Below are 23,868 nucleotides of genomic sequence, written 5' to 3' on the forward strand. Positions count from 1 at the left end.
CCTTAGGCTAGGTGCACCCCTGCTAAGCTGAGAGTGGGTCTTAGCGGTTCAGTGGAGGCAAAGCTTCATGGTGTGATGGGCACCCAGAAGTGCGGGACTTGCCAATAAGTATTCTCATTCAGTGACAGCAAGCAGAGATCCTTGAAATGTTGAGATGATGATCAGTGAAGGTTAGAATTCCTATTTCAATGTAATGTTCATAGCAGCAATACCCCATCTACCAGGGTACCAAATGCAGGGTATCACAGACGCCGTCATCATTTTGCGCTTTATTACCCAAAGCGCTTTGCATTGACGATAATAATTCCTTTCTGAAATCTCTTCTAGAATGGAAAACACGATGAAGCTTGGATGGTGCTGAAGCAGGTCCATGACACCAACATGCGAGCCAAGGGCCACCCGGAAAGAGTCTTCTCCGTAAGTAAAGCTGTTGCTTGGCACCCATTCCCAATAAATCGAATGCGGAAAAGGAAGCAACTTTGCAATAGGCAATAAAATAAATAAACAAACAGGTCTAGGCGTCTCCATGGTAACAGACAACACCAAGGTTCTGTGTAGTCTGATGGTGCAGTCTCTCTCTTCCATTTTTCGCCCTACCTCTTTGCCAGAAGTAGAAGGCAGATGTGACTGCAGGATCAGACTACGCGGAGTCTTGTTTGCGGTCTGTTACCATGGAAACATGTAGTCTGCATAGGATTTTTATTTATTTTTTTAATTAACACCTATTGTCAAGTTGTCTCATTTAATACGCATGGAGGGAATAAAAGACGTCGTTGGTCACGATAGGCGTGGCCTTGAATTGAAATAGCTTTATCGCTCATTTGGTGGCATACAGTCTTTGTAACCCTTTATTGACTGGCTGGTTTTGTCTGTACAGGTCACTCAGATAAAGTTCATTAAACAAGAGGATGAACTGATTGAGATCCAGTCAGACACAGGGACGTGGTACCGGCGCTGGATGATCCGGATACTTAATTTGTCTCAGCAGGTAGGCGCCAGGAGCGGAATGTCTCTGATGAGTTAACCCTTTGTGCCTGTTTCACTCTGGCCAAATGTGCTGCGTACTTCACAGCAGAAACCGCCGCCGCGGTTCACTTTACATACCATGGACCCGCTTGCACCTTAGATCTATTGAATAGACATCGCGCCAGGAAGGGTTATGTTCTATCTTGGCACAGTCACGCCTTTACTGCAGCGCGGCGGAATTTTTGCGGCCAAAATTCCCTTTTAATTTACATAATTTATATATTTTTTTTTTTTTAAAAACAATTTGTATTTATATCCATGTTCTAAGCACTGGGACCTTTTCATGCTTTGCAGGTTTGGTCTAATTTCCACCAGTGCTTTGCCCCAGAATACAGACGCATCACCCTGATGATGATGGCGGTTTGGTTCACCATGTCTTTCAGGTTGGTATATTGTTCTAGACGGCAGCGCGGGACGAGGCGTCTTGGGTGTCAGTAGAGTTTTCCATGTTTCTGTTCGTTTTACAGAAAGCTGCTTTGGTTGCTAATAACAGCACTTAGTTTCGCTCACGACCTCCTTGCTCCGTCAAATTCTGAACTGCTCCGTGAAATTGCTATCGTCATGGCAACCGCTGCAGGACCGTCTGGCTTCCTCCTCTCCGGACGAGACTCGAGATGGAGTCTGACAATCTTTGGTCTTAGCTAATTCACATTTCCGTTTCAATGAAGTAGATCTGACGGCATTAGTCCCGATCGGTATTGAGCTGCCGCCCCGATACCACTCAGCTGTCAGATCTCAGGAGTCCAACGTAATTATTACCTCCGACAAGTGATGCTCAGCCAACATCTCCTCCACCCCGAAGATGGCCTCCCACCACTTTTGATATAGTCGTCATTAGAGTTTAGCATCTTTCAGCCAGAAATCAGAGGAACCCGAAGAATGACAAGCTCAGATCATGGCTTCTGACCACCCAGCTGCGCTGCTGGGACCATGCCCTGTACAGCCGGGTGGCCACAGCCAGAGAACCGTAACAGGATGGACCTCTACGGCAGTACTGTAGACCTTTCATCCAGAAACCTAATTCTCCTAGAGGTTGGACCACCATCGATGATAAAACGAACATGGATTCAGTGATAGGAATTTGGTTCCTATGCAAAGAGGCTTTTGTAGCACCACTGTTTGGCTCTTAAAGGGGTTGTCCAGGATTTTGATGCTATCCTCAGGGTTGGCCATCAATATCAAACCAGCAGGGGTCCAACACACCGCACCTTTGCAGGTCAGTAAGGCAAGAGGCGTTGGTGCCACCACAACCTATAAACCAGGGATGCTCAACCTGCGGCCCTCTAGCTGTTGCAAAACTACAACCCCCAGCATGCCCTAATAGCTGTCTAGGCTTGCTGGGAGTTGTAGTTTTGCAACAGCTAGAGAGCTGCAGGTTGGGCACCCCTGCTCTAGACTCTTTGGGGGACATTTATCAAGACCAACGTTTTCTTCGCCAGTCTTTATACCACCCGCTACACCAGAGGGTGCGCCAAATTTATGAAGAGGCGCACTCCTCTTATAGATATAGTGCATCCTCCCGCTGGCCGTGTCTCAAATCTGTGGCAGCCAATTCAATCCATTCATGCCAGGAAACTGTCGTGAATAAAGATAAATGCGACGGACTTGCAGTGACGCCCCCTCACCACACTCTGTCGTGAAGGGGGTAAAGTGGCAAATTTTGCAGAAAATATGCCGTGCGACAAATCTGTGTGTTTTTCACATGCTAAGGGCTCATGCACACGACCGTATGTATTTTGCGGTCCGCAAAAAATACGGATGACGTCTGTGTGCATTCCATATTTTGCGGAACGGAACAGTTGGCCCCTAATAGAACAGTCCTATCCTTGTCCGTAATGCGGACAATAATAGGACATGTTATATTTTTTTTGCAGAACGGAAATACGAACATAAGGAAACGGAATGCACACAGAGTACCTTCCGTTTTTTTTGCAGGCCCATTGAAATGAAACAGAATCGACACGGAAAGAATATACATTAGGGTCTATTCACATGTCCGTAGTCTATTGTGGATCCGCAATACATCCGGCCGGCACCCCCCAGAGAACTGCCTATTCTTGTCTGCAATTGCGGACAAGAATAGGACATGTTCTATTTTTTTGGCGGAAGTTCGGGACCGCGCTCCAGAAATGCGGATGCGGAGAGCACATAGCGTGCTCTCCGCATCCATTCCTGCCCTGTTGATAATGAATGGGTCCGCACCCGTTCCCAATATTGCGAAATGGATGCGGACCCATTTGTGGACGTGTGAATGGACCTTTAGTGTGCATGAGCCATTAGACCGTATGTATTTTGCGGTTTGCAAAAATGGATCCGCAAAAAATATGGATGACGTCTGTGTGCATTCCGTATTTTGTGGAAGGGAACAGCTGGCCCCTAATAAAACAGTCTTATCCTTCTCCGTAAGGCCTCTTGCACATGACCGTTGTTGTGTCCCGTGTCCGTTGTTCCGTTTTCCGTGATTTTCTGCGTACCCGTTGACTTTCAATGGGTCCCGTGGAAAACTCGGCTAATGCACCGTTTGTCATCCGCGTCCGTGATCCGTGTTTCCAGTCCGTGAAAAAAATAAGACCTGTCCAATTTTTTTCACGGACAACGGTTCGCGGACCCATTCAAGTCAATAGGTCCGTGAAAAAACACGGAGGCACACAAGATTGTCATCCGTGTCCGCGTCCGTTTTTTTGCATGGCAAACTTGACTTATATTTTTTTTTACTTTCCTTCATGTCTGGAGATCCTCCAAAAATAAAGGAAGACACACGGAAAACAAAAACAGACACGGATCACGGAACCCTTTTTGCGGACTGCAAAAAAATACTGTCGTGTGCATGAGGCCTAATGCAGACAATAATAGGACATGTTTTTTTGGAATGGAAATACAGACATACGGAAACTGAATGCACACGGAGTACCTTCCATTTTTTTTGCGGACCCATTGAAATGAATGGTTCAGCAAAAAAAACGGAATGGACACAGAAAGAAAATACGTTCGTGTGCATGATCCCTAAGTCTCATATAAATCACATAGTAAATGTTCCCCTTTAGGCGTAAGCACCCATTTCTACTCTCATCATTGGGGCATACATACTGTAGATAGTAGGGTCCTGTGCAAGAAAAGTATGTGAACCCCTTTACTATGTAAGGACTTCCTTCCCCCCGCTTCACGTTCCTTGAAGTGATCCAGCTGCATAATTCTGAGGAAAATGACAACATACAGCAGAAAACAAAAGACCAGAAAAGACTAAAATAAAGAAAAGAGCAAAACAAATGCTAAAAGAAAAACCAGAGCAGAGTGTGATCTTTAACGTGGATGCCTGTGAAATGTAATGGCACATCAGTATAAGCTCCTTCTAAGCTTGAGTCTCGCCTTGCCTCGGAGACGCAGTGCCTGTAGTCAGCACATTTCCTGACGCTGCCCTCGAAAGATTGGAGAAGAAGAGTTTTTGTTAGCAAAAAGGACACTCTGTCGAAGAGTTGTATATAAAATCCATGTGATTTTGTGTTCAATGTTTGACTGGTATAAAGGCCTTGAAACGCGTAGAAATAATTATCTAACCAATTACCTGGCATGGACGCCGCCACTGTCTTCTACACGAGATGCATTAAAGTCCCCGTTTCCGTCTGGGTTTTTCAGGACTGAAGCTTCCAGATTGATTCCCCCCAAATAACCATTAATTCAAGCTGTCAGGGAGATAATTAAAATGCCATATTCCCAGTTACTGCTTGCCATTCCTTGGCTGCACATTAAAAGAGGCAGAAATGACTTACTAATGAAGTTATAGGCCTGCGGTCCGACACTGGGAGAGATAACGAGATCGGAGGCTTTAGGGGAGAGGAGAATGTAGAATTATGTCGTGTGCGGTTTCTGCTGCTGCTGGCGGAAAGACGATATCTGGAAGGACAGAACATAACAACGAAGTGGAAGGAGAGCAGTTTATTGATGTCAGGGGATATCAGAGAACGCTCGTTTTATTGAGATGCTATTTATTTGCATTATGAAAGTATCATAAGCTGAGAAGGGACACCTATGGCAACCTAAAGGGCCACTACACGAAAAGACCTGTGCCGCCTGTAGTAGCCTACATCATCTGTTTCCACAGTGTATGCATAACAGAGACTAATGCAACTCAATTTAGCTACTCGTTTCCCATACTGTGACTCCCTTGTATATGTGGAAAGTAGAGAGATGACGCCCATATTCATAAGAAAAATATATTAATAGGTAATTTATGTAGAAATGCACATTGAGGCCTTCTTAAACGTACAATTATATCTAATTTGTAGTCGGGATTGTTGATTTAGTCACCATGTGCATCCATGTTTAGATTGGCCAAAAAAGCACTGAAATTCTGTAGCGTACCCCAATCCTAGAGTAACTCCACCCTAGAGTAACCCAATCCTAGAATAACTCCACCCTAGAGTAACCAAATCCTAGAATAACTCCACCCTAGAGTAACCCAATCCTAGAATAACTCCACCCTAGAGTAACGCAATCCTAGAATAACTCCACTCTAGAGTAACCCAATCCTAAAATAACTCCACCCTAGAGTAACCCAATCCTAGAGTAACCCAAACCTATAATAACTCCACCCTAGAGTAACCCAATCCTAGAATAACTCCACCCTAGAGTAACCCAATCCTAGAATAACTCCACCCTAGAGTAACGCAATCCTAAAATAACTCCACCCTAGAGTAACCCAATCCTAGAATAACTCCACCCTAGAGTAACCCAATCCTAAAATAACTCCACCCTAGAGTAACCCAATCCTAGAATAACTCCACCCTAGAGTAACCCAATCCTAGAATAACTCCACCCTAGAGTAACCCAATCCTAGAATAACTCCACCCCAGAGTAACCCAATCCTAGAATAACTCCACCCTAGAGTAACCCAATCCTAGAATAACTCCACCCTAGAGTAACGCAATCCTAAAATAACTCCACCCTAGAGTAACCCAATCCTAGAATAACTCCACCCTAGAGTAACCCAATCCTAGAATAACTCCACCCTAGAGTAACGCAATCCTAAAATAACTCCACCCTAGAGTAACCCAATCCTAAAATAACTCCACCCTAGAGTAACCCAATCCTAGAATAACTCCACCCTAGAGTAACCCAATCCTAGAATAACTCCACCCTAGAGTAACCCAATCCTAGAATAACTCCACCCTAGAGTAACCCAATCCTAGAATAACTCCACCCCAGAGTAACCCAATCCTAGAATAACTCCACCCTAGAGTAACCCAATCCTAGAATAACTCCACCCTGAAATAACACCGCCCTATAAAAAATCCATCCTAAACGAACTTTACCCTGGAATAACTCCACCCTAAGATAACTCCACTCTGGAATAACGTCACCCTAAGATAAGTCCACTCTGGAATAACGTCACCCTAAGATAAATCCACTCTGGAATAACGTCACCCTAGGATAACTCCACGCCAGGAAAACTCCACTGTAGCATAATTCCACCCTAAAACAGTTCTCTACCAGTTGCATGAATGATATATGAATTTTGGAGTAAATAAATGCCCTAACTCCTTCAAGATGTTTTTTTTTTCCTCATCTGGTCCTTATTTCTCTCTCCAACACTGTATGGTGAAGAGTTATCAATATGTGCCACCATGACTCCCACCAACTAATGGATGACAATACCAGTCAAGACTGAAAGTATTGTGTGGCTCTTAGCTGAGAGAAGTCTCCTGCTTCTTCCATCTTCCAGGAGAGAAATCCAGGGGTTGTCCAAAGTTGGGTATATATATGGAAGTCGGAGAAAGCGAAATCTTCTCTTTAACACGTCTCTTTATTCTTTTCTCAGCTACTATGGACTGACGGTTTGGTTCCCAGACATGATCAAACATCTTCAGAACATTGACTATGCCTCACGCACCAAATATTTCTCCAACGAGAGGGTGATCAGCTTCAACTTTAACTTTACTCTCGAAAATCAAGTCCACGATAACGGAGAATACCAAAATGACAAGTAAGAGCAAACAATGCCCATGTTGTTTATGGACTAATTCGTACTAATAGTTTACACACATTGAAGGTGACCTCTCAGAAGGATGGGACATAAATTGTTCAAAGGATTTACTGTAATACATTTGTTATATTGTTTACTAGAATTAATATTTAAAATACATGAATTAGCTATACATCAGAAAGGGGACAATAACCCATTAGTGAACCAACCTAATTTAATTATTAAAGGGTGTTAAACATTTAAAAAAATCAATATGAGAACAATATCTCTCTACCTGGAGATTTGACCACATAAATGTACACAAAAAAATCAGAACTTAGAAATATATAATCATCAGTGTGTTCCAGGAGATCAGCCAAATACCGCTCCTCCTCCTCACTGTCCTATTTGTGACTATAAGACAATTGGCTGCAGCAGGAACATCCCACCTCTGTCCTGTCTGTATAGTAGATAGGCAATGAATGTAGTTCATGGGGAAATAGTCTTTAAGTGGGCTGTTTTGTTAGAAAACTTGTTGTTAAACCCCTGTAGAAGTTTCCATATTAGATGTCACCCATAGTTGATAGAGATGTTAAAGGGACAGAAAAACAACCCAAGGGGAAGGAGGCATGTTCTTCAAGAAACAGGTGCTGGTATCCCCAACTGCAGGGATTGACCTTTTGAAGTATAAGGATGAACCACAGAGTAGGCACTGGAGGTTTGCTATATACAATATCATCTTATGATTCTTGATAGAACAGTCTAAGGTCGACGCTACCATGTATTCAACCTTTTCATGTGGCAAGTACAGTGTCTGCTGAGATGTAAAATAATTACACCTCTTGCTTTTGTTTCAAAAGATTCATTGGCCTCAAGCTAAAGTCTGTTATATTTGAAAATTCCTTGTTCAAAGACTGTTACTTTGAAGATATCACATCCAGTAACACTTTCTTCAAGAACTGTACTTTCATCTCCACCATGTTCTACAACACAGGTAATGACTTATTCTCATTTTTCAAAATGGTTTTTGTTTCTCTGCATTGAAAAAGTTGAACATATAAAAGCACAAATCTACATAATCTTGACCAAATATGAGGCCTGTTATTATTATTATTATTATTTACAAGAATATAACTACTATAATACTGCCCCTATGTACAAGAATATAACTACTATAATACTGCCCTCTATGTACAAGAATATAACTACTATAATACTGCCCTCTATGTACAAGAATATAACTACTATAATACTGCTTCCTATGTACAAGAATATAACTACTATAATACTGCTCCCATGTACAAGAATATAACTACTATAATACTGCTCCTATGTACAAGAATATAACTACTATAATACTGCTCCTATGTATAAGAATATAACTACTATAATACTGCTCCTATGTACAAGAATATAACTACTATAATACTGCTCCTATGTACAAGAATATAACTACTATAATACTGCTCCTATGTACAAGAATATAACTACTATAATACTGCTCCTATGTACAAGAATATAACTACTATAATACTGCTCCTATGTACAAGAATATAACTACTATAATACTGCTCCTATGTACAAGAATATAACTACTATAATACTGCTCCTATGTACAAGAATATAACTACTATAATACTGCTCCTATGTACAAGAATATAACTACTATAATACTGCTCCTATGTACAAGAATATAACTACTATAATACTGCCTCCTATGTACAAGAATATAACTACTATAATACTGCTCCTATGTACAAGAATATAACTACTATAATACTGCCTCCTATGTACAAGAATATAACTACTATAATACTGCTCCTATGTACAAGAATATAACTACTATAATACTGCTCCTATGTACAAGAATATAACTACTATAATACTGCCTCCTATGTACAAGAATATAACTACTATAATACTGCTCCTATGTACAAGAATATAACTACTATAATACTGCTCCTATGTACAAGAATATAACTACTATAATACTGCTCCTATGTACAAGAATATAACTACTATAATACTGCTCCTATGTACAAGAATTAACTACTATAATACTGCTCCTATGTACAAGAATATAACTACTATAATACTGCTTCCATATGTACAAGAATATAACTACTATAATACTGCTCCTATGTACAAGAATATAACTACTATAATACTGCTCCTATGTACAAGAATATACTACTATAATACTGCTCCTATGTACAAGAATATAACTACTATAATACTGCTCCTATGTACAAGATATAACTACTATAATACTGCTCCTATGTACAAGAATATAACTACTATAATACTGCTCCTATGTACAAGAATATAACTACTATAATACTGCTTCCTATGTACAAGAATATAACTACTATAATACTGCTCCTATGTACAAGAATATAACTACTATAATACTGCTCCTATGTACAAGAATATAACTACTATAATACTGCTCCTATGTACAAGAATATAACTACTATAATACTGCTCCTATGTACAAGAATATAACTACTATAATACTGCTCCTATGTACAAGAATATAACTACTATAATACTGCTCCTATGTACAAGAATATACTACTATAATACTGCCTCCTTATGTCAAGAATATACTACTATAATACTGCCTCCTATGTACAAGAATATAACTACTATAATACTGCTCCTATGTACAAGAATATAACTACTATAATACTGCTCCTATGTACAAGAATATAACTACTATAATACTGCCTCCTATGTACAAGAATATAACTACTATAATACTGATCCTATGTACAAGAATATAACTACTAAAATACTGCTCCTATGGACAAGAATATAACTACTATAATACTGCTCCTATGTACAAGAATATAACTACTAAATACTGCTCCTATGGACAAGAATATAACTACTAAAATACTGCTCCTATGGACAAGAATATAACTACTATAATACTGCTCCTATGTACAGGAATATAACTACTATAATACTGCTCCTATGTACAAGAATATAACTACTATAGAGGCGGAGCTTGACCGGCGTCCTGACCGGCCGCATGTGAAGAGAGCTCTCCTCTTCATAGCCTCACAAAGTGGTTTATTTCGCATTCTGACTGCAGAAACATGGGGAAAATCGGCAGATATATACCAGGAGACCGTCCTGAACCCCTCAAGCAAGACCGGGGACCCTCCGAAATGGAGAAATTCTTTAATAAGCGATCTGCTGCTCCGGTAGCTGAGCGGCCTAAGATGGCGCCGCCGGACCTGAGGACGGCATGGAGGAAGCTGAGAGAGAGGACAGCCCTCTTACTGAGGGCTCTCAGGGATCGCAAGCTGAAGCAGCTGAACCCATCTCAAAGCGCTTCCTGCAACAGGCGCTTATGTCTGTGATACAGCCGGTGATGCAGGAGCTCACTGAAATAAAGGAGGACATTAAACACATCGGCCATAGAGTTGAGAAGCTGGAAACTACACAGGGGGCCATCCTGGAACACGCCCGCGTGCTAGGAGACAACAGCTCTGCTTACCTGTCTTCCCTGGATCATGCCTATGCCCTGATCGAAGATCAGGAAAATAGAAGCAGGCGAAAAAATGTTCGCTTCAGAGGATTGCCAGAAGCGGTGCCACATGAAGACCTTCCTGCAGCGGCGTCCGCCATATTCACATCCCTGCTGGGCCCTGAAGGTGCGTCTGCAGTCACGATTGAGCGCATCCACCGCTCTCTGCGACCCAAACCCAGGGAGGGAGAACCCCCTCGTGATGTAGTCTGCGGGCTCTTGCGTTATGTCGACACTGCGGCAATTTTTAAAGCGGCCAGAGAGAAGGGAGATCTAAAATATGATGGCAACAAGATCCTGCTTTTCCAAGATCTCGCGCCTTCGACCCTGAATAAAAGAAGAATCCTGCGGCCTGTCACCGAGATCCTTCGCCACAGCAAGATTCCCTTTAAGTGGCTCTTTCCCTTTGGGCTTACCTTCTCCAGGGATGGCAAGAGGTGCACGATCCGGACCCCCAGTGATCTACCGGCGGCATGGGAGCTGCTTAACACCGCGCCACAGGACATACCATCATGGCTGCCCTCGGCGGACACTGGCGTCCCGCTTCCAGAACTCCCTGAAAGCTCCAGGTGGTCAAAAGTGCCATCAAGAAAAGGCCCAAGAGCAAAACAAAGAATTACCTGAACATTCTCAACAGGTCGTATATGGGTCTTTGTTACTGCAGGCTCCTCAGTTAATGCTTAGTATGTGGTTGGAGCGCATTTAAAATGAGACCGATCAGTGCCGTAAGGGCACATGTTGAAAGGTTGCATTCGCTCATTGTTGATATGGGTGATTCCAGTAGAAGTTATGTTTGCAGTGCATTTCTTCATGTTGGCACCAAGAGGGTGCATATAATATTTTGTGACTCCCGGTTATGTATAGCCAGATTCTTTCCGGCAGTCAAGATAGTGGCTTTGTCCACACAAATGTGATAATTTTGTGGCACACTTTGTGGGGAGGGAACCCTGATTTGTGACCAGGAGTAGTACTGCCTGACACTGAACATGTCAGCCTGCTCCCACCATGTCACCGGTGGTTCCTATGCTCCTACATGGAGTTCCATCTTCCCCTTTGACTATGTTGGGCTAGAAGAAGTTCCCCTGTTGTTGCTATTTTTAGCAACCTTCTGGCTCAAAGGTACAAAGGAACTTGCTCAAGGCAAGGCGTTCATCTGTTTGTTTCCCCTGTTTTACTGTCCATGTACACACACTCCATCATACGCAAGTACTTGCATATATCACTACCATGATGGCCGCAGTTAACTGCACTTCATTCAATGTGCGGGGGTTTAATACCCCTCAGAAACGTTCGCAGGTAATCAGAGTGTTAAAGAAGAGGCGCACTGATATCTGTTTTTTCCAAGAACTACACCTTAAGCTGGGTCATGTGCCCAAACTCTCCCAGTCCTACTTTAGTCAGTGGTTCATCAGTTCTCATGCCAAAGCTTCCAGGGGCGCGGGGATTGCCATCTCCAAAAGGGTTCCCTTCTCCCTTACTTCATCCTTGATCGACTCAGAGGGACGCTTTGTGTTCATAAAGGGTAAGATAGGGACTACACTTGTAACATTGGCGAGTCTGTATAGCCCTAATCGGGGTCAAGGGGTTTGGTTGAGGTCCACACTATCTAAATTAACTACTTTTGCAGAGGGCATTTGTTTGGTGGGGGGGGATCTTAATGTGGCCTTAAACCCACTGATGGATGCTTCTGATCACTCCTCTCAATTGACTCAAGCAGCTATTGGTAGGATTAACAAGCACTTGGCAGGGGCCCGCTTACTGGACACCTGGCGACTGACCCACCCTACAGATTTAGACTACACATTCTTTTCAGCTTCACACAAGGTTTATTCCAGGATAGATTATATCTTCATTACTGATGTTCACGCTGGAATGGTGAGTGGCTCCACCATTGATCCTATGACGGTGTCGGACCACGCTCCTGTCACGACCTCCGTGGTGTTCTCTGAACTGCCTCAGCCTTCTCGGCAATGGAGACTGAATGAAACCCTGCTTGATGATGTGGAGGTAGTGAGAGATATAGAAGCAAAAGTCCAGCAGTTTTTTAAAGAGAACACCACGGATGACGTCTCTGTCGCCACCGTCTGGGAGACGCATAAAGCGGTCATAAGGGGGGAGCTGATTGCCTTAGGCAGTAGGAAAAAGAAAGAAAGACAAAAAACATTTAACACACTGTTAGAAAGGATTACGGTTCTGGAATCCCTGCACAAGAAGTCCAAAACTATTGAGGCCCAGCAGGAGCTGGCACTAACTAGGAAAAAATTAAAAGATCACCTTAACTATCATCAGGCCAAGTCCTACCAGTATGCCCAGTTTCGTTTCTATGCTCATGGGGACAAGGGGACGAAGCTTATGGCGGCGCTCCTTAAGCAGAGAAAAGATGCTTCATATATAGCTGGAATTAAAGATAAGGATGGCAAGCTATTACATAAAACCTCAGATATTGCTAGAGAATTCCACAAGTTCTATAGTAAGCTCTATGGTCTCAAATGCTCAGGAAGGTGACACAGAGGCTGATATTGAGGAGACGGCTGACAAATTTTTGCGGGATCTCCATTTGCCCACATTGGAGACTAAAGATAGGGAACAACTCACTGCCCCAGTCTCATTAGAGGAAGTAGCAAAAATCTTGAGCTCTATGCCAATGGGGAAATGTCCGGGACCTGATGGGTATTCTGTGGGGTATTATAAAAAAATTTCCTCAGTTTTGTCCCCACGCCTAGCCACTTGGTGCGACTCCCTCTTAAATGGCTCTACCCTCCATAAGCAAGTCCCTAGAAGCGACAGTCACGATCCTGCCAAAGGCTGGTAAAGACCCTAACCAATGCGGCAGCTATAGGCCGATATCGCTTCTCAATGTAGACGTCAAAATATGGGCAAAGTTACTAGCTTCCCGCCTTGCTCCCCTTTTGACTAAGCTGATTCATCCGGACCAAGCCGGGTTTGTGCCTGGAAGAGAGGGAAACCAGAACTCGTGCAGGGTTCTATCAGCAATGCAGTTGGCTAAAGTGGAAAAGGCCTCGTTAGTCCTTCTGGGTGTGGATGCGGAAAAGGCCTTTGACAGGGTGAGCTGGTGTTATATGCGGAAAACTTTACATAAATTCGGCATTCCGGAGCAATTCCAAAATGCTGTTATGTCTCTCTACCATGACCCTAGTGCCCGTATAAGGGTGAATGGTACACTATCTCAACCATTTCCGATTACAAACGGGACCCGTCAAGGTTGTCCTCTGTCACCCACATTGTATGTCATGGTAATGGAGACATTATTGCAAGCTATAAGGGAACACCCTGGTATAAAGGGCCTAAAGGTCAGAGGTAGCTCTGCTGAATACATAAATGCCGCCTATGCGGATGATCTCCTGGTTATGCTCTCCAACCCTGTTGAGGCCTTTCCGCATCTTCTATCCCTTTTTGAATTGTATGGGAGGATCTCTAATTTTAAAGTTAACTATACGAAGTCAGAGGCAATGAACGTTTCCGCGCCAAGCAAAGTGGTTTCCTCTCTGAAGGGCACAACCCCGTTTATCTGGCAGGATTCTCATCTTTCCTATTTAGGAATTAAGTTACCGGCGGATCTAGACCAAATTTTTAGCTTAAACTATCAACCCCTCTTGAGCGAGATACAAAAACAACTCCATTCACTTAAAATCCCATATGTTTCTTGGATGGGTAGGAAGAACCTTTTGAAGGCCTTCATTATGCCCAAGCTCCTCTATGTAATGCAGATGTTGCCCGTTTTTCTTCCCATGTCTTTCTTCTGCCAGGTTAGGAGATTATTTAGAACGTTCCTATGGGGGGGGAAGTCAGCCAGATTGGCTCATAGCAGGCTGATACAACGTAAGAGCACGGGGGGGTTTGGGTTACCAGACGCACATTTATATTATCAGGCGATTCATCTGAAAAGATGGATTCAGTTGCACGCTACTAAACTCCACACTTGGGGTGGCGACTTGGAGATGGCCCAACTCTCCTCTGTCCAGAGGGCGAGCCTCTGGGGTCTCACTTCTTCTAATCTCAGATCACAGGTCCTGCTTAGAGGCACTGCTTCAGTAATTCAACAGTTATCCGGCAAACTTAACCTCTTAAACAACCCCTCTCCCTCTATGCCAGCTGATCTCCTTCCCTTTGCTATAAGGCCGAACTCTAAACAGGTAGCTACGACATGGCAGAAATTGCGCAAGTTCACAACTGAGGATTTCTTGGGGGCGACCGTGGGTGACATTTCGGCTCATCATCCATTGCACAACCTTATTAAATCGTGCAACTTCCTGGAACTAATCGAGCTCAACTCGGTCTCCAAACCCCTAATTGAAGGTAACAGACATAGGCCTACCCAGTCATGGTTTGAGAAAATCTTAACATGTGAGTCCTTTCCGCGTAAGCTGATCTCTCTGTGTTATCTGGCTTTGGTTAACCCCCGCTCCCCTGGAATGCCGCAATACCTGAGGCACTGGGCTACTGAACTGGGAATTGAACTGAATGAAACTGATATAATGAGAATACATGCACACTCCCATGGCTTTTCAAGGTGCACCAGAGTGCAAGAGCACACATATAAAGTCCTTACTCAGTGGTATTTAACTCCGAAGCAAATGTTTATTAGGGGCATGAGACAGGACGACAAGTGTTGGCGATGCTTGGAGGATGCAGGGACTCTATCCCACATCTTCTGGTACTGCCCTAAAATACGGCCATATTGGGAGGGGGTCTTATCCTCTATTCAGAAGATAACAAAAGTCACTATAGACGTGCCTCCTACCCTTGTGCTCCTGTGGCTCCCAACTCCCTCTTTCTCTCCCTCTAAAAGGTGCTTGACCACCCAATTACTCCAGGCCGCGAGACTGCTTATCCCGCAGCAATGGCTGTGTACGGAACCCCCCTCTGTGGAGGCATGGCTGAATAAAGTAGACCATATCTGCCGTATGGAGGAGCTGGCGAGTTGGGAGGACAGGAACCACAATAAATATGTCAAGCTGTGGACACCATGGCTCTTATTTAGAGACGAGGCATCTGGGTCTCATAGAAGTGATAATTCGGAAGCCCACTAAGAGGTGCGGTACTCACGCATTATTGTCAGGTAGTCTAGAACATGTCAGAGCCATTGTAGCATAGTACCTGCTTATATGATTAAACTTCATTTTGCACTTTACTTAACTGCTGTGTTAGATATGTACAAGTGTCATGGACAGATTGTTGTTTTCATTTTTCCCTTTTCTCCTTCCCCCCCTCACCCAATCCTTACCCTCCCTGATTTCCTCCCTCCTGTTCCTCTACTCTTTGTGATATTATGTTCACTAGGCATGCTACAAGATGGGTGTACATTGTAAGGGCTCATAACTGCCATATTGTATTAGCACTATGTGATGTGGTTATATTGTCTGTATCTGCACAATGGGTAGCTTTGCTGTCCTGTTAGCTTCGCATGGAACTCTGTCAAGCCTATGTTCACAGTCTGATATGTACGCTGTACGCTAGTGATCATCATTTTGTATATGTCACTGCATGTTGATGTAGTATGCCTTTTTTGCCATTTTCTCAATAAAAAGAAAATTTTCAAAGAATATAACTACTATAATACTGCTCCTACAGTATGTACAAAAATAATAACTACTATAATACTACCTCCTGTGTACAAGAATATAACTACTATAATACTGCATCCTATGTACAAGAATATAACTACTATAATACTGCCTCCTATGTACAAGAACATAACTACTATAATACTGACTCCTATGTACAGGAATATAACTACTATAATACTGCTCCTGTGTATAAGAATATAACTACTATAATACTGCTCCTATGTACAAGAATATAACTACTATAATACTGCTCCTATGTACAAGAATATAACTACTATAATACTGCTCCTATGTACAAGAATATAACTACTATAATACTGCTCCTATGTACAAGAATATAACTACTATAATACTGCTCCTATGTACAAGAATATAACTACTATAATACTGCTCCTATGTACAAGAATATAACTACTATAATACTGCTCCTATGTACAAGAATATAACTACTATAATACTGCTCCTATGTACAAGAATATAACTACTATAATACTGCCTCCTATGTACAAGAATATAACTACTATAATACTGCTCCTATGTACAAGAATATAACTACTATAATACTGCTCCTATGTACAAGAATATAACTACTATAATACTGCTCCTATGTACAAGAATATAACTACTATAATACTGCTCCTATGTACAAGAATATAACTACTATAATACTGCTCCTATGTACAAGAATATAACTACTATAATACTGCTCCTATGTACAAGAATATAACTACTATAATACTGCTCCTATGTACAAGAATATAACTACTATAATACTGCTCCTATGTACAAGAATATAACTACTATAATACTGCCTCCTATGTACAAGAATATAACTACTATAATACTGCTCCTATGTACAAGAATATAACTACTATAATACTGCTCCTATGTACAAGAATATAACTACTATAATACTGCTCCTATGTACAAGAATATAACTACTATAATACTGCTCCTATGTACAAGAATATAACTACTATAATACTGCTCCTATGTACAAGAATATAACTACTATAATACTGCTCCTATGTACAAGAATATAACTACTATAATACTGCTCCTATGTACAAGAATATAACTACTATAATACTGCTCCTATGTACAAGAATATAACTACTATAATACTGCTCCTATGTACAAGAATATAACTACTATAATACTGCTCCTATGTACAAGAATATAACTACTATAATACTGCTCCTATGTACAAGAATATAACTACTATAATACTGCCTCCTATGTACAAGAATATAACTACTATAATACTGCTCCTATGTACAAGAATATAACTACTATAATACTGCTCCTATGTACAAGAATATAACTACTATAATACTGCTCCTATATACAAGAATATAACTACTATAACACTGCTCCTATGTACAGGAATATAACTACTATAATACTGCCTCCTATGTACAAGAATATAACTACTATAATACTGCTCCTATGTACAAGAATATCACTACTACAATACTGCCTCCTATGTACAAGAATATAACTACTATAATACTGCTCCTATGTACAAGAATATAACTACTATAATACTGCTCCTATGTACAAGAATATAACTACTATAATACTGCTCCTATGTACAAGAATATAACTACTATAACACTGCTCCTATGTACAAGAATATAACTACTATAATACTGCTCCTATGTACAAGAATATAACTACTATAATACTGCTCCTATGTACAAGAATATAACTACTATAATACTGCTCCTATGTACAAGAATACAACTACTATAATACTGCTCCTATGTATAAGAATATAACTACTATAATACTGCTCCTATGTACAAGAATACAACTACTATAATACTGCTCCTATGTATAAGAATATAACTACTATAATACTGTTCCTATGTACAAGAATATAACTACTATAATACTGCTCCTATGTACAAGAATATAACTACTATAATACTGCTCCTATGTACAAGAATATAACTACTATAATACTGCCTCCTATGTACAAGAATATAACTACTATAATACTGCTCCTATGTACAAGACTATAACTACTATAATACTACCTCCTATGTACAAGAATATAACTACTATAATACTGCCTCCTATGTACAAGAATATAACTACTATAATACTGCCTCCTATGTACAAGAATATAACTACTATAATACTGCTCCTATGTACAAGAATATAACTACTATAATACTGCCTCCGATGTATAAGAATATAACTACTATAATACTGCTCCTATGTACAAGAATATAACTACTATAATACTGCTCCTATGTACAGGAATATAACTACTATAATACTGCTCCTATGTACAAGAATATAACTACTATAATACTGCCTCCTATGTACAATAATATAACTACTATAATACTGCTCCTATGTACAAGAATATAACTACTATAATACTGCTCCTATGTACAAGAATATAACTACTATAATACTGCCTCCTATGTACAAGAATATAACTACTATAATACTGCCTCCTATGTACAAGAATATAACTACTATAATACTGCTCTCTATGTACAAGAATATAACTACTATAATACTGCCTCCTATGTACAATAATATAACTACTATAATACTGCCTCCTATATACAAGAATATAACTACTATAATACTGCTCCTATGTACAAGTATATAACTACTATAATACTGCCTCCTATGTACAAGAATATAACTACTATAATACTGCCTCCTATGTACAAGAATATAACTACTATAATACTGCCTCCTATGTACAAGAATATAACTACTATAATACTGCCTCCTATGTACAAGAATATAACTACTATAATACTGCTCCTATGTACAAGAATATAACTACTATAATACTGCTCCTATGTACAAGAATATAACTACTATAATACTGCCTCCTATGTACAAGAATATAGGAAAAATTCTTACCTGGGATTTTACTTTCCTTGAGTCCGTAGGCAGCACAGAATGGGTTAACTTCGTTCTCATCCGATCCCCGGACCGCCCACCTAGATAAAAGGTACAGATTAAAATAATTAACTCATTATCAGTGACCAATAAAAGGCTACCTCCTCAGAACCTCCTTGTGTTAATACAAATAGACTCAGACCAAGAATTATGCCAAGAAGAAATTTATTAGGGAGGGTATACTTGTGCTGCCTACGGACTCAAGGAAAGTAAAATCCCAGGTAAGAATTTTTCCTTTCCCATCTCGTCCTACGGCAGCACAGAATGGGATTTTCATAGATCACAAGGGGGGGGTCTCTTCATTGAGAGCTGCAGACAGAACCCCGGTACCAAAGGCTGAGCTCCTAGCGTTAATATCCAAACGATAATGCTTGACGAAGGTCAAGGATGAGGACCAGGATGCTGCATTGCAGATTTCCTCCATCGAGACTTGTGCGACCTCTGCCCAAGAAGTAGCCGTGGCCCTGGTGGAATGCGCTCTCACTGGAAACGGAGGAGGTATCTCTTCCAGAGAATAAGCTTCCAATATTGTGGTCTTGATCCATCTTGCCAACGTATCCTTAGAAGGAGAAGAACCCTTTCTTGGCCCAGAGAAGAGGACAAAAAGGTTCTCCACTGTTCTGAAATCCCTTGTCCTTTGTAAATAGATAAGCAGGGCTCTTCTAACGTCCAACGTATGCAAGAGTTTCTGGTTCTCATCCAGAGGCTCAGGAAAGAACACTGGGAGGAATGATTCTCTATTCTTGTTCGCTGCTGAAGGGATTTTAGGCAAAAAAGCTGGCATAGTACGGAGTAGAACCCCATCTGGCAGAAAACGTAGGTACGGAAACTTTGAAGATAAAGCCTGGAGTTCGCCCAGTCTTTTGGCAGACGTAATTGCTGTCAGGAACAGAGTCTTGCAGGAGAGCCATTTGTACTCCACTTCCTGTAAAGGCTCAAACGGGGGAGCCGCAAGCCTTCTTAGTACCAGAGAAAGATCCCAGACCGGAACCGGGTCTCTATGAACAGGTTTGAGCCTCTTTATCGCCTTAAAAAAACGGAATATCAAGGGATGATGAAGGAATTCATTCTCCTGTTACCGAGTTTATTGCCGTCATATGGGATCTTAACGTATTCGGCTTGAGCCCTTTCTGGAACCCGTCTTGGAGGAACTGCAAGATGGAAGAAATATTGATGGTCTCATGGCCGTTCTGCGACATCCAGGATAGAAATTTTCGCCAAACTTTAGCGTACTTCCTGTTGGTAGAGTCCTTCCTAGATGCCAGCAGGGTGTCAATCACCGATTGTGACAAGCCCCTTCTCTCCAGTCTGCTTCTTTCAGCCTCCAGGCCGTAAGGTGTAGATGCTGCAGACTCTGATGATACAGGTTGTCCTGTAGCAGGAGATCCGGCCGCAGGGGAAGTCTCCAGAAGTTCCCCCTGGACAGGTGAAGTAGAAGGGGAAACCACGACCTTCTTGGCCAGAAAGGTGCGATCACAATGGCCTGAGGCTTCTCCTCTGCTATCTTCCGAAGAACCCTCGGGATGAGAGGTATCGGGGGAAATATATAGATGAACAGGCGTTCCCAGCTCATGGAGAAGGCATCCACCACTGTTGGATTGTCGAAGCTGTTCAGTGAACAAAACTGGCTCAATTTCCTGTTCTCCGCTGTTGCCATTAGATCCCAAGCAGGAGAGCCCCACTTCTCCGTAATCTGGTGGAAAAACGGACTGATTGAGCTCCCATTCGGCTTGGTTCACCATTTTCCTGCTCAGACGATCCGCTTGCATATTGCAGCAGCCCCTGATATGCGCTGCTCTTAGTTCCAGCAGGTGTGATTCCGCCCAGCTGAAGATAGTCTTGCACAGCTCCAGAAGAAGTCCGCTCCTCGTACCTCCCTGTTTGTTCAGGTAGAATACGGTAGTCAAGTTGTCCGAACGGATCAGAACTGATTTCTCCAGAATATCGGCCTTGAAGTGGCGAAGAGCCAAAAGAACTGCCTTCAGCTCTTTGTAGTTTGACGACTTCCCCCTGTCCTCGTGCGACCAGAGGCCCTGTGTCCACTTGTCCAGAAGATGGGCTCCCCATCCCTGACCGGAGGCATCCGTAGTAATGATGACTGGAGACAGGAACCGGAAGTTCTTTCCTCTGACTAAGTTCTCCGTGCGTAACCACCATCTGAGGGACCGAATTGTCGCTGGTTCCAGCCTTATCCTGGCGTCTAATCTGAGTCTGGAGAGTCGCCAAGCCTGTAGCATATTCAACTGGAGATCCCTGCTGTGGATATTCGCCCAAGGGACAGCCTCTGAAACTGATGTCATATGACCCAGAGTCTTCATAACCCTTCGTACTGAAGGGGAGTGGAGGGACATCAGGGTTCTCATCTCCTTCTTCAATGCTTCCACCTTTGGCATAGGAATGATAGAGCTTCATGGCGACAGTGTCTACTAGAAACCCCAGGAAGATTTTGGATGTTGCTGGGACCGTATCCGATTTCTCCCAATTTATCAGGAAACCTACAGATTGTAGGAGGCCCACTGTCTGCTCCAGATGTTGATGCAGAAGCTTCTCCGTACCGGCCACCAGCAACCAGTCGTCTAAGTATGGGAAGATCTGAATCCCCCTGAGGCGAAGTTCTACTGCAATGAGTACAGCTATCTTCGTGAATATCCTCGGGGCTGAACATAACCCGAAAGGAAGAGCTCTGAACTGGTACCGCAGAATGGTTCCACCTCTCTTGATGGCAACTCTCAGGAATCTTCTTGACTGTGGGTTTATCGGAATATGCAAGTAGGCGTCTTTGAGGATCTAAAGAAGCCATGAATAGGTTCTCTCTGAGGACAGCAGTAATGGACCTTATAGTCTCCATCTTGAAATGGATCTTTTTTAGATGACGGTTTAAGTAGCGCAGGTCTATAATTAGTCGACTCTTCCCATTTCCTTTGGGAACGCAAAAAATTCTGGAGTAGATCCCAGAGTCCTTTGAATCGTCTGGAACTGGCTCCAAGGCTCCTTTTTCTATGAACTCTCTTAATAAAAGGAAGATCTGAGGGTCTCTCGGTTTGTTTATAGTGAACCTGTCCCTTGGTGCGTGATGGAACTCCAGACTGTAGCCATTTCGAATGATGTCCAGCGCCCAGCTGTCTGATGTAATTCGGAGCCAGCTCTGGTAGAAACGGGATAAACGACCTCCTACTCCTACAATTCTGGCGTCAGAATTCCTGTTTCTGAGGCCTATTCTCCTCCGTCTTCTTCTTAGTTTTCTCCGAGGAACCCCAAGTTCTACGGTCAGGTCTTCCTCGGTTTGAGCGACCTCTAAATCCTGATCTTCTGGGATCCTGTCTGTAGGAACGAAAACTCCTGGGTTTCTCCTTCCGTTTGGTGTGAGGAAAATTCAATACTTTATCCTCCATATTTGCTTCTAATAGTTTATTCAGGTGAGACCCGAACAATTCTCCTGGCTCAAAAGGGAGGGAACATAAATTGTTCTTCGAAGATGGATCCCCAGACCAGAGTTTCAACCAGAGCGATCTTCGTATGGAGTTGGTGAGAGCCATATTCTTCGCCGTAAACCTTATCGTATCCACTGGGAAATCACAGAGGAACTCTGCTGCCAGTTTCAGGTTAGGTATCTGTTTCAGGAGTTCCTCTCTGGAGACACCGTCTTCAATGTCCCTACCAAGATGGCTTAACCATACTCTGAGGGCCCGAGCCACTGGGACTGATGCCATGGCAGCTTTATTAAGGGATGCAAGGTAGGTGTGCGACCTCTTGAGGAGGCCGTCCGCCTTCCTCTCCATGGGGTCTTTTAACAAGGCCGAGTCGTCAGATGGAAAAAAGGATTTCTTGGCTAACCTCGCCACCGCCGGGTCTACCCTAGCAGGGCCTTCCCAGCTTGAGGATTCTGCCGGATCCGTCTTATACACTGCTCTGAATCTGGAGCCTAGGTTCAGCCTTGCCACCGGATGTTCCCACTCCTTACGCATCACCGCATCCAGAACAGGGTGACCTGGAAACACAGACGCCTTCTTCTTCGGGAAGTAGAAGAGATTATCTTCATCATGGCTACTGGCCTTTTCTTTACTGGTCTCCATGATACCTTTCACTTCTTTGATTAGATGATTCGTATCAGACTTGTTGAAAAGAAAGTTATCTTCTAAAACAGGAGCCTCAGAACTAGAGGAGATCTCGCCTTCTGATCTTGAATCCACTGAGGAAGAAGACGGAGACTGACGTCTCCTCTTTTTTGACGACTTCTTAGACTTAGTTTGTTTAAGGAAGGCCTTAAATAGGGACATCATTTCGGCAGTGTCGTCATCCGACGCTTCACCTGGATGGGAGCATTGCTCACAGATGTTAGAGGTATGATCCCCCAGAAGTGGCTGTAAACAAGAGATGCAGCGTGCAGATTCAGTTCTCTGTTTCTTCTTTACAGGTACAGGTTCCTGTGTGTCCTGGAAACACCTGAGGCAGAGATCCTGCAGGAAGTCATCAGGGAGAGGCTGTTCACAACCCTGACACAATCTGTGTCTGCTCTTGCGAGCCCTCTTGCTGGATGTGGAGGACATCTAGGAAAACAGAAGAAGGAGGCATAAGTCACTCAAGCAGAGTACAAGGCAGTCAGGGGGTTAAGTGCCTGGCAATAGGACAGGCAATACCTTAAAACCGCTAGAGCTCAGCTGCCTAAGGACCAGGGCAACTGAGCTCTGCAAAAACCCGCTTTTTATACCTCAGAAATTTGAATTTGGCGCCCAAGGAGCAGGGGCGCATACCTATGACGTCAGACGCATTGCGTCTGCGTTCCACGATGCGTTCCAGGAGGAAACCGGAAGTCACTCTCCTCT

The 23,868-nt window shown here is 42.6% G+C and overlaps 1 protein-coding gene across 1 annotated transcript in view; it reads left to right on the plus strand.

Annotated features, from left to right (window-relative positions):
• The window catches only part of LOC122921416 (synaptic vesicle glycoprotein 2A-like), a 36,023-nt gene that overhangs the window by 6,375 nt on the left and 5,780 nt on the right, over positions 1-23,868 (plus strand). Inside the window, exons 5-9 of the mRNA XM_044271394.1 lie at positions 328-417; positions 878-988; positions 1,321-1,409; positions 6,842-7,006; positions 7,846-7,979. Of these exons, the coding sequence (XP_044127329.1) occupies positions 328-417; positions 878-988; positions 1,321-1,409; positions 6,842-7,006; positions 7,846-7,979 (589 nt within the window). The remainder of the gene's footprint in view (positions 1-327; positions 418-877; positions 989-1,320; positions 1,410-6,841; positions 7,007-7,845; positions 7,980-23,868) is intronic.

The sequence above is a fragment of the Bufo gargarizans genome, chromosome 11 (genome assembly GCF_014858855.1).
Source record: "Bufo gargarizans isolate SCDJY-AF-19 chromosome 11, ASM1485885v1, whole genome shotgun sequence".
Classification (NCBI taxonomy): domain Eukaryota; kingdom Metazoa; phylum Chordata; class Amphibia; order Anura; family Bufonidae; genus Bufo; species Bufo gargarizans.